At 45.4% G+C, this 11667-nt stretch overlaps 2 protein-coding genes across 2 annotated transcripts; one reads left to right on the top strand and one right to left on the bottom strand.

The window, feature by feature from the left end:
* Positions 1 to 1177: 1177 nt before the first annotated feature.
* Positions 1178 to 4318, bottom strand: irf2bp1 (interferon regulatory factor 2 binding protein 1). The gene is made up of 2 exons (XM_010891950.3): positions 2106 to 4318; positions 1178 to 1856 (listed from the first exon to the last, which is right to left on the bottom strand). Exon 1 carries the CDS (start codon positions 3970 to 3972, stop codon positions 2125 to 2127), a length of 1848 nt encoding a protein of 615 aa, XP_010890252.1. The 5' UTR covers positions 3973 to 4318; the 3' UTR covers positions 1178 to 1856; positions 2106 to 2124.
* A 154-nt stretch (positions 4319 to 4472) lies between these two features.
* polr1g (RNA polymerase I subunit G) lies at positions 4473 to 6767 on the top strand. Its single transcript, XM_010891949.3, has 3 exons — positions 4473 to 4639; positions 5640 to 5775; positions 5890 to 6767. Exons 1-3 carry the CDS (start codon positions 4570 to 4572, stop codon positions 6635 to 6637), a joined length of 954 nt encoding a protein of 317 aa, XP_010890251.1. The 5' UTR covers positions 4473 to 4569; the 3' UTR covers positions 6638 to 6767.
* The last annotated feature ends 4900 nt before the right edge of the window (positions 6768 to 11667 follow it).

Here is an 11667-nt window from a genome sequence, read left to right as displayed (position 1 = left end):
AAATCCTACACCCAGCAGGTTGATTCCATTAAAAAAAATAGGATAGTGGGAAAACAAGAAAAAACACAGTTAGAATACATGCTTTAAGCTAATCTTAAACTGTGTTTAAGAGCAACTAAACAACTGGAGTCCATGACTGACAAAACCATCTGACTATTTTCCATGCTTTTGAGGCACTTAGGAGTTCCATAAGCAGATTAGTGATTTTAGGGGATCTTACAGTTCATACAGACACCCACGTGATCAGCATATTGTTCTCATTTAATTTTATATTAATGCATGCAAATGGCCATGTACTGACAGACACCAACTTTGGAAACTGTTAGTGCCAGTTTCACAGACATAGATTGAGCCAAGTCTGGAACTAAAAAAAAAACACAAAAAAACAAGTTCAATTGGGATCTCAATTTAGCTAAATGTTTTTGACCAGAACTAGTCTTTATCTTTGTCCACAAAACTTGCCCTTATTTCAAATAAATACATTAAGGCAACGAATGTAGCAGGTTTATACAAACCTGACAAACAAGCATTTATGTACATGTATATATTATATTTCAACAATTGAAAGAGGCACATTTATTGGCAAAACCAGCAGAACAAAACAAATTGTAATACTTCTATGAAATACTCCAATTTCATTAGAATCACATGCAACAACTCTAGAATCAACACTCAATATAGCAATAATACATTGACTTCCTTAAAAAAGTAAACCCCTTAAATTTAACTTCTTGGCTAAGATGTAGCCTATACCACATTTTATTTTCAGCATTCTTGGCAATTTGAAGGGTTAACAAAAACCATAAATATCCTAACAAGAACCATTTACACCTATTTTTTTCACCAGGCACTTACAGAATATTGAAGCCGTTCAACACAAAAACAATACTAAAACAAAATTGAAATACACATCCATTTTAGCATTATTTATCTTTGGTTTTTATGCACATAAATATAGGTTACAATGTGGTAGCTACGTTGCACATAATGCAGGAATCAAATCTATAGACTGCACCCACAGCTCCCGAAAAATTTAAGAGACCACTGCACCTTTTTCTTTCCTTTCCAAAAAAGTTGAAAAGGAAAGTTTTGAGTGAGGAACAGAAGCGTTCAATTTGCAGTGGTCTCTTAATTGTAACCTGTCTGATCCTCACTCAAACCTTCCTTTCCACCTTTTTTGGAAAGGAAAGAAAAAGGTGCAGTGGTCTCTTAATTTTTTCCAGAGCTGTATGTTACCACTGAGAGAGACTGTCTTCCATTCTACATTTTGTGTAAAATGTAGTCGTCCATCCCATTGATGCTCTATAAAGTGTCTTGGGCACTGTAAAAGCCCTCCTTTCAGTCTTGCAGATCGATGGCAACATAGATTACTGCTTTCAGGGCTCAGCATAGAGCAAACCATTTGGTCCATTAGTCAGTTATATGTAAAGTGTAAAAGTGAGGCAAACTAAAGCCCCAGTGGTACAGTCCTCAAATGTACGCTGCTGTGACATTCAGTCGCATCATAGTCTCTCACTATGTCACACATTTTAGATTTTAATCTGAAAGTAAACACACCTGAAATCACCTCAGGGACTAGATTTAAGTCTTAACTGTAATTCCCAAGCCTGGTAAACTGGTTTAAACAGTTTTGACCAATTCCAATACTAACGCAGATAACCTTTTGTTAAATAGCCAAAGGGCTGAACTAGATGTAGACATGCAGAGTTGGTGCTCAGGTTCTTGATCATCTCCTGACCAATTAGACAGTAGTGTGGTAGTGTAAGTCCTACCCCCTGGAGGTGAAGATGTATAATTATTGGCAGTGAGGTGTGAGTAGAACCTGGCGTATTCTGGTGTCGACTGGTGGTGAGAACCTGTTGGGATTGTCATTGTCAGTCAAGCAGGCTCCAGGACTGTGGGCTGAAACTTGCCTCATTTCCCTCATGGTCAGAGACACATCACACAAACTAAGAGATTAATAAATAAGCTGAGAGGTGGCCAATAATAAATAATGCTGTATCCTTACATCTACTGTAGTACACACCAAACCAAACGTTACAGTGACAGAAAATTATAATTAAAAAAAAAGTCAACAAATTTGAAACCGGTAAGCAGTTTCTTACCACCAGGTGTCCCAGGTGATTAGGGGTCGCGCTCCTTCTTCACCTCCAGGATGGTAGAGATCTCTCCTTGCATGAAGGCCCAAGACACATTGGAGCCCACCAGAGGACACTTCTCTCCGCTGGGGCAAAACACCTCGCTGCCGGCCCCCTGACTCCGGATGAAGTCTCTGGTGCAGGGGAAGCAGAACTTATGGCTTGCCACTGACGGGCACTGGACAAAGTGAGTATCCTCCAAGCGCTTGTGGCAGATGGTGCAGCAAAGGGGGGGGCAAGAGGAGCCAGAGGAGGTGTTCGCTGCGGCTGCTGCAGGCTGGTCCGAGGCCCCGGTCAGGGGGAGAGCTGCCGTGGTGACCCCAGCCGAGGTGCTGGCTCCCTGGGGCTCAGAGTTGTTCCTGGAGGCTAGGCGGCGCTGCTGCCCGGCGGAGGAGGCTGCCACGGGGCTATTACTGCTCTGTCTCCCTACCGAGTAGGAGTGGCCGAAACCCCCACCACCCACCCCACCACTAGGGGCCTCTCTGGGGGATCGGCCGGCGGCTGCGCCCGCATGGTCAGCCACACTCATTAGTGCTGTGATGGGGGAAGGGTCGCCGCTGTGGGAGGACAAGCTCTCCTGGTGATGGGGGGGCTGGCCAGCGCTGGGGAGAGACGAGGCAGCCAGGTGAATGGCCATGCCCGGGTACATCCCCATGGGCCAGTGGTCGCGGAGCTGCTCCCCCTTCTCTCCGCCCCTGTGCTCCGGGGAAGCCTTCCTCCGGCGCCCGCGTCCCGGTGCCGAGCGGCCCGTGTGGCACAGCGACGCGGGCAGCATGGAGCAGCTGGTGTCCAGGTTGGGCTGAGGGAGGACATCCGGGCCGGGCATGTCCTTAAAGGCCCGTACCGCATCACTCAGCAGCTCAGAGAGCAGCTGCCAGTCCCCCTCGGCATGCCTCCTCTCGTACTCCACGTACCTCAGGGCCGAGTTGGTCGCCTTGCTCCCGCAGTCTTTCTGGCTGTTGCTGAACATCTGCGTGACCAGCGTGGCCACATTGGAGAAGATGTTCCCTGAGCCGCACGGGTACTCGGCAAAGATCTTCAGCTCAAAGTCGGCGGTCAGCTTGGCGTCGAAGGCCACGACTCGCCCCACCGGGCTGTGGTCCTTCCTGAATCGCACATTGAAGGGCGTGCAGCTGGAGAGTGTGAGCAGGACGTCGCGCACAGCCTTGGGACGGCCGGCCCAGTCGTCTGCTCGGTTTCGCACACTCTCCGACAGCTCGGCGAGAGCCTCCGCGTTCCTCTGCTTCTCCCTCAGCTCCCTCTCAAAATCTGGATTCAGGAAGGAGGCCCCGGCCACGCTCAGCTGCCTCTTGGTGATGTCATTCAGCATAGGGGTAGATATGGTGAGGGGGCTTCCCCCGACTTTGACATTTATACTAGGCACAGCTGCTAGGAACCTGTGCGGCACTGCAACCAGACCATGTGTCATCAGACTAGGCAGAACACTACCTACCATGGGTCTTCCGCTGATGTCTTGTTGTGGGACCCCGTCACCAATTCTTTGCAGACCGTTGGGGAGCCACACAGGGGAGCAGAAGCCCCCTCTTCCCCTTTCAAAGCGTTCAGGAGGTGGCCTGCCACCCTCCACCGTTATATCACTCCCACCTGTGCCGTGTTTAGTGGGTTGGGGACCCGGGGACCTGCCATCCTGCATTCCTTGAGTTATTTTCAACTGCCTGGTCGTTTCTATGAGGAATTCAATACGGTCTGCCCCTTCATAATTCACACAGCCTCGGCAGACAGCCTCGCTAAAGTCCCAGATCATAGCCCATGGCATCTTAGGCAAGTCGCAAAGGTAACACCACTGCCGTCTTGAAGATCCCTGAGAGGACATAATTGATAGGCCCTTTTGCTACTTCTTCCAACGCTTTCTAACGTACTATTGATTTAACGGATTAGCCTCCAATAGATAGTTCCGAAACAAACGCCGCACTTGTTACTTCGAAAATACTTGAAATAATATACTATTATATTATAACTATTGTAGTAAACTTTCTTCACAAAAGTTTTGTTTTGGTCGCCTGTTTCCAAGAAGTGTTGTCTGGAAGACGCTGGAACACAAAACTCCGTGCGAATGCATTCTGGGACATGATGTTTTTCAGTCGTGAGGGACTTCAATCAGCTCGTCACTCTTGTTTGCATGTAAGAATTGAAGAAAGTGCATCATCTGTTCGGCACTGATCTGAATTACAGCCGTTTGTGAAAACGTACGAAATCATACTTAGCAAAATAAACAATGCATTTGAAATAATATTCATATGCGCATCTTGCGCGGTAAGTAACCTCGCGAACAGAGCTGGTGAATGTTTCCAGGTGAAAGGTCATTTTGTAACACATGTGTTGTCGTTTAAGGCATGTGTTGTTAGTTGGATAACTAGCTAGTTTACACAGGCTATATTTAGTATTTTATCTTAATCAGTCATTCAAGATCATGTCAAACGACGATTCAAGTGATGAGCCGAGTGATACCGAGGAGGTTCCCGAAGAACAGAGAAAGCAGGGTAAGCGGTGCTTGTTAATATATGTTAGCTAATATTAGCCAATCAACCCCATCGATGCGTATTGCCAAATAATGTATTTTCTTTCAATTAAATAACGTTCATAGTTTAATCAGTGGGATATTGGCTTAAAGGTTGGTCGTCACGTTGCTTTTAAGTAGGTAGTCGGTGATGCAGGTGTAACTTTACATTGCATTGTTGATTATTCTTACGGTGCCTGTATATGTTCAAAGTTAAAGTAGCTACTCGCCCCCAAATCTTGTGATTTCGTTTTTACACCCACCACACTATTTTCTGTATTTCTCTAAAATGCCGATATTGAATAGAAGTCTGCGTTTTGGGGTTTAATAAATGCATACATCCGAAGTAAAATGTGTATATCGTTTCTCCCTTCTGCCATTGATTTTGTGTGCGCATGTAATACTCATAGCTGCAATTGACCTAATAAAAAAAACTATATAGTTGGACGTGGTACGCTTTTATAATCCACTGAGTTTTTCGAGACACACAGCCAATAAGATCATACGTTCTCTTTAGACATAGTCGTGATAATAATTGACAAGGCAGCTGCTTTCAACCAACCTTTACTTGGAGACAGATGGATCGGGACAGGTATGTGTCCATGCCAATGTGAACAGCCTTTGAATGTCTGCAGGTTTTCGCTCTCTCCTTGTTCTTGATTGACTAATTAGGTTACAAATTGGTTAGTTTCTACCCTCACCTGGTTGTGTAGGAGTGAACTGGGAACCAATTTATAGGGAAAAACCAAAAACCTGCAGACACATGGCCCCGTGGAATGGTTTGGACACCCCTGCCCTAAAAGTAGCCAAGGAAGTTTAGAAAACTTCTTTTGATTTCTGGATCGAGAACCAAGATCAAAGCTTGAAAGAATCTGCTGCATGTTATCAACAGTTATCACAGCAAATTATTGTCACTTAATTCCATTTGCTAAAACAGATCCACAAACCTATCTAGCGATTAATAACCATGTCTCCCCCTTCAGCTTCAAGGTATAAGTGTCCAGCAGATTTTGTGCCATTTACCCACAAACCCTGTGCCAGTACCTTTATTGACAATGTTTGCGATGACAACATTGAATTATGGCTCATCAAAGCTCCCAGCAGTTTCGACATCAACAAGTAAGCGGCCATCTTTCCGTAAACTTGAATGATAGAGGAAGCCACATGATTCCCTTCTTTTAACATACAGAAAATTGCTTTCACTCACCACATAATATCCTCTGTATCCCCCAGTTGCCGCAGTCTGAGGATGCCTCTGTCTCGGCTGCAGACTGTGCGCGCCCCGGCCCAGCAGGTGCAAGGCGGTAGTGAGCCTGTCGGGCAGATCTGCACTGTGCTCGGTGGGCCACTGGGGGCCGTTGACCTCCGCCTCCTCACCAGCCACTGCCAAACCCCCAACACCATGGTGTGTGCCCCGGCCTTCAGCGGCCTTCTCAACATCGGCGAGAGCTTCGGCGACTGTAGCACCAACCAGGCCCCCATGGCCATCCCGGCGACCCCGGCACCCACAATTCCGCCGGGGCTCAGGCAGCGCTTCCAGCCCTTTGGGAGCAAGACCCCCACCCTCTCCGGATCGGTGGAGGATACAGCCAGGGCACCGGAGACACCTCTCACGGTCATGCAGGAGCCAGGGGAGGAGAGGAAGAGCAAGAAGAAAAAGAAGAGAGACAAACGACTGAAGATTGAGGAGTTGGAGCGGGTGGTAGGAGTGAAAGAGGAGCGGCTAGCCATGATTCTCAGCCCCGAAGAGCCATGCACAGCTCCTGGACAGGAAGCTGATCTCTCCGAAGAAAGGAGGAAGAGGAAAAAAAAGAAGAGAGATAAAGACAGAGGGGAGGCAGAGGAGGGTGGAGATTGTTTGTTTAATGAAATTAAAGAAGAGACGATAGAGGTTAAAGTTGAACCAATAGACTTTGCGTACGGTGATGTTGGGGATTCTGGGAAAAAGAAGAAAAAGAAGAAAAACAAGTGTGATGACTAGTTTAATGTTGTTTTTAATGCTCATGTAACTGTAACTCAGTTCAAGAAATTACTGTGCTAATGTATTTTATTCATCTCTATTTGTTTTGGTGCGGGAAGAAGTCTAATAAAACCTAGACTGTAACACATTCTATAGAGGTCAGATATGTGCTGCTTTTTTTGGTAACCTCACTATTAGCTTGTGATGGCTGCCAGACAGTATGCCTGATTCTCCTGCAGTGCTCAGTCTCCGCTGGCAGATGGCGCTGTAGGTCAGCAATTACTCCCTGATTACTGGACACATGAGGCGGGCTGTCTTTCAGCCTGTTCTTGCTCTGCACTGGAGTGTGGTCCTGATTTCTAATGAGGTCCAAAACACCTCTGCTGCTCTCAGACTCTGTCTCTAACATTCTACCACTACAACACCCCCTGCGTGTATGCATCACTCACTGGCGGTGGATGACACATCTCCCTCTGTTCTCGCTCACCTAACTGGACTAGAGAAGCTTGTGTTGGTATGGTGTTGTGGGTAAACAATGGACCAAAAACATATCCATCAATAAAAATAAACTTTCAGCAATCTGCAGCAAAATATTTTGTTTATATATAATTTGTATCCCTTTGTAGTTAATGCTCTCCCAGTAGCTCAACTGCAACTGTATTTTATATCTAGTGGCTAAAATATTTCCAAAAATGGTTGGAGGAAACCTGATGAGATTTCTGTGTTTCCACAGATGTGTGTTCGGGTGGAAAGGGATTGGGCTGGACAGCTTCAGGTGTGACAATTTGACCCCTAGACAGCGGGTTTATGCATTCATTCTTGTGAAAAAAAGTGTTTTCGTGAAACGGGTTGTTGCAGGGATCGACATTAATTTTGTCTAAAAGTAAATAATGATGATTTTTACTAGTAAAACTTTTTGTTTGGTCAAATCAACACACCCTGAAGAATGCCACACTGGCTCCTGTTCTGCGTATTCCTCCATAGCTCTCTGTCCCCGGCAGTTATATGCCTCAAGTTGCTGGTTATTTCTCTTCTGTTTCACCCGTTTCAGGAGAGTAGTTTGTCCTCCAATGACAAACCACGATGGACTCTGTCATTTTAATGCCTGTTCCTCCCTCCGCTCTCACCAGCGTTCCATGGGGCAGCTCTGGGGTCACAGGTCATGTCACAGCTGGCGCAATGAAACCAGTGCCCTCGAATGAAGCACCTGGATGCAAAGCCGAAGTGCAGTTGAATTTTTCTGTATGTTTCTCAGCTGAGCATGTTGATGAGTGGTTCCATTGAGAGAGTTTTGCTATAGGCGCTACAGTTTGGCTGAACAGTAAATGCTGTCTGGCAAAGCAGATGAATAATTGAATGCAGTCTGAAGTTTATATACAACGTGTCCAGACTGCAGAGGAGGATTGGGCCATGCGCGCCCCAACCAATGCAAATGATAAGATTTACGAAGAGGAGGAGTGGCGCAGGGTGGGGGGGGGGGGGGGGGTGTAATGAATTGGAGAACCAATCTTGCTTGCTGTACCCACCTCCCCACTCTCCCCCTTTCCCTCCTCCCTTTCTCACTGCAGTGACCCCCCCCCCCCCCCCCGCCACTCTTCTGAACCGCTCTGCTTTTCAACCAGTGGGCTCCAGCAAGCTTGCGGCAATGTGAGGGTTTCCATGGCAACGCCGACCTGTGAAGGACCACGGTGCTGTTCTGTGGAGAGGGGGGTGGGGCGGGATGGGGGGAAAATCATCAATGTCTTTTACATGAGCTCCGCCACTTTGAGCATGCTAACACTGGTCTCTCTAAAAGCTGCAGTTCCTCCCCCACTCCCGCCCTGTCTCTTTCCCGTCTTGTGCTCCTCTGCCACTCTTGTTTGACCCTCTGATGAATGAGCGCCTTACCTGACATTGGAGCAGAGCCCCACCACAATGCCACTCGACCACATCAGCCTCCTGGTTAGACTCTGTTTCCTCATCGTGACACGGCTCTCCCATTCACACGGCATAGCTGGTGTGTGTAGTGGGTAGATATATATTTAATGTATAGTACTTACAGTCATTGAGCCGCATTGCTGCAGCCTTTGTGGTGCAGAGGAAACAACCCGGTACTACTGATATGGAGTCTTTTGGAGTGTGTGGAACGCACCGCGTCTCGGGAGGATGTCTTTTCAATAGACAAGCCTGTACCGTTCATCAGATCGACAAGGCTTTGGCAAGCAGTCCTGTGATGTTTTGGGCTTGGTTTATTCAAGTTGCTTTAAATGATCTCTTTTCTTATTTTCATGGATTAACTGAATGCCATGAACATACCTGTTCCTGCTGCTGTGATAAGCATTCTGCACAAATTATATCTAATTTAGATAATTGATCAGTGTAGAATCCCCCCACCCCCCCCCCCACACACACAAAAACTAAGGTCCAGGGTATTTCTTTTTAAATGTGAAAATCGTCAATGGAGTCTGATCTGAGTGATGAAAACATGTTGCTATGCCACTGACAGACTAGTCAAGTCAGACATATGCTCTACAAGCAGCCTGGGCTCTTTCTGCTGCCAGTCTCCATGACAACCGCAATGCTCTTACCCCTATTGTTGTCTTGGACTGGCGTTCAATGTCCTGAAAGTGTTACTAATTCGTAAAAGCCTGCAACTCTTTCTACGGGCTTGCATGAATTCTTGGCTGTCATCCCCAGATGGCAGTTTTGACTTTTAGAACAAGAAGGCAGTGGAGATAGCAGTCCCCAGGGAGAGAAAAAACCCTGGCTTTGACCTTCACAGCAGCAGAGAGGACTGAGAGATGATCAGTGCATCAGCCACATCCTAGCAGCTACTGTTAAAAGAAAATCCATATAGTTTACCAAGCTACCAATTGCTTCACGCTGGAAGACATTTTTGATATTGAAGTTGCTTTGAAATTGTTATTCACTACATCCAAACTACACAAAAGAAGGTCATATAGCTAAATAAGGCTGACCTTTGCTTTTAGGGGACGCAAGGTGAGATATAATATTTCTACATGCTTTCATGTGACAGAAAGACCTGAAATGACACTGTGCTACAATTCTCCCACAGGTGTACCCTATAATATTTTTTTATTGGGGCAGGGAGAAATGTGTGTTTTAAAGAACATTTCATTCAATACTACACATTTTGCCTTGACTTAGTGTGTTTTAATGATATCTGAGTGCGAATGACAAACAAATGAGAGCCTCATGGAGGTCCGAACCCCAGGACAGCCTGCATGCCTGTCCTTATACAGCCGTGACTACAAGCTTAGATGGCTCCCTAGACTAACAACCAATCCAAATGTGGTTTGCTTACATGGCTAATTGCTGGACTGTTAGCGGCAACCAATTTTAGAACTTGCACCTGCTGTGTGTTTCTACTTATCTATGCTCAATCGCAATTTGTCTGTCTGATTTCCCCAAAAATGATCTACATGGTATGGATGCATCTCCATTCAAGTGTTCTGTATGTTGTACACTCGTGGACACAATGAAATGGCCTACTGCAGCTACCTAAATTCAGTGGAATGCATATAGTCACTGAATGAATCCCTGAGCTGACAAGATGATAACAAAAATCTGTGTTGTGACCTTGAGCAATGCATTTTACCCTAATTGCTCTTGTAAATCCCTTTACAGCTGAATGACTGACATCTACAATGTGTAGCAATCTCCTGGAATGTCACCTGGACCAGATCAGGTGATCTGCCTTAACACAGACCTTCCATGTCCATAAAACAAGTTGGGTGCTCCCACAAAGGACATTGGAATTTTTATAAATTACTATCAATATTCCTTAAAACAAATGAAATTAATGTTAAATATTTAACCTTATACCTAACAGTATCAGATTCTACAGGAGTCAAACCCCCTACTATTAATATAATGGTTGTTTACTGAATCCAAAATGATTTGCTAGCTCCTTTATTATCCTCAAAATGGTTTTTGGTTTATATATTTTTTTGCTGTTGTTGCAAGAAAGCACTGTGCAAACTTTATGGCGGGCGAAGTTTGTTGCGGATAGTTCTGTCTGTATGGCCTGGGGGACCAAGCTTGTCGTTTAGTCAGAGGTCAGAGGTGAGGGGGCATGGTGGTAGATAAGAAGCTTGTAACCCATTGAGGATAGCCACCGCTTCCTCTGCCAACCCTGCGGTGCACCCTTCTGCCGCTGGGCAGCAATATGCCCACACAGCTATGTCTGTCCAGCAGCTTACGCCCCCCCCCCCCCCCCCCCCCACACACACACACACACACACACACACACACACACACATATCTTCACCCAGTGTCTCCATGTTTTTTTGGGGGGTGAACTAGATAAAACTGGGAGAGTTAGAGAAAAATGGGTCGCCAGGGCTTTTTATACCTCTGTGTGTCTGATTTAACCTTCAAGTGCTTGCTGCTATTGCGGTACCTGAAAAAGCATTTTATGACTCTTAAGTGGAAATATTACCACAGATTATTTTTCCTTTCAATTTCAGTCTAAATATTTGGTGGGAGATACGACTGTTTTTTTTTTTTAAGCAAATAATTATTAGAATTGATTTAAATTGGTAGGATTACAGTAGGCCATTTTTCACCATGTAATGTTGAGAAACCAATCGTTAAAATAAAAATATTTGCTGTACTATAATCAGAGGGTGTCCCAGATACATGCATGTCAGTATGACAGGGATGGGAGCAGAAATGCATCTGGACTCCAACTATAGTTTCTCACATTGAGTTCTCAGAAAGCACGACCTCTAATCTGAGTTATGTAAAACAGGATTATGTCTACTGCCATTGCGAAAATAGTCCGTTTTTGTTACCCTGTCACTAAAATAATATCTGCACGCAGTTGACCTTTCAATCCTCAACCTTAAAAGTCAGTTCAGTTTCTAATGTATTTATAATTATAAGCATTTCTGTCAGCCAGATGTCAATTGTCTAAGTATTTAGGCCATTTTGTGTTGTCTCTGTCTCCAGATAATATATAGCATCCGCTTTATTTTCCTACTCACTTTATCCAATTTCATTATCCCGAGTTACTGAATAGCCATAAAGCTTATAATAACTTGGAGGTA

This window comes from Esox lucius, chromosome 1, assembly GCF_011004845.1.
Source record: "Esox lucius isolate fEsoLuc1 chromosome 1, fEsoLuc1.pri, whole genome shotgun sequence".
Lineage (NCBI taxonomy): Eukaryota > Metazoa > Chordata > Actinopteri > Esociformes > Esocidae > Esox > Esox lucius.
The sequence above is the reverse complement of the archived record's forward strand: the minus strand, read 5'-3'. Positions and strand labels throughout refer to the sequence as shown.

Coding starts and splice junctions, on each gene's coding strand:
- irf2bp1 (XM_010891950.3), bottom strand. CDS start 3,972: ATGTCCTCTCAGGGATCTTCAAGACGGCAGTGGTGTTACCTTTGCGAC.
- polr1g (XM_010891949.3), top strand. CDS start 4,570: ATGTCAAACGACGATTCAAGTGATGAGCCGAGTGATACCGAGGAGGTT. Junction 4,640..5,639: donor CGAAGAACAGAGAAAGCAGG/GTAAGCGGTGCT, acceptor CTCCCCCTTCAG/CTTCAAGGTATAAGTGTCCA. Junction 5,776..5,889: donor AGCAGTTTCGACATCAACAA/GTAAGCGGCCAT, acceptor TGTATCCCCCAG/TTGCCGCAGTCTGAGGATGC.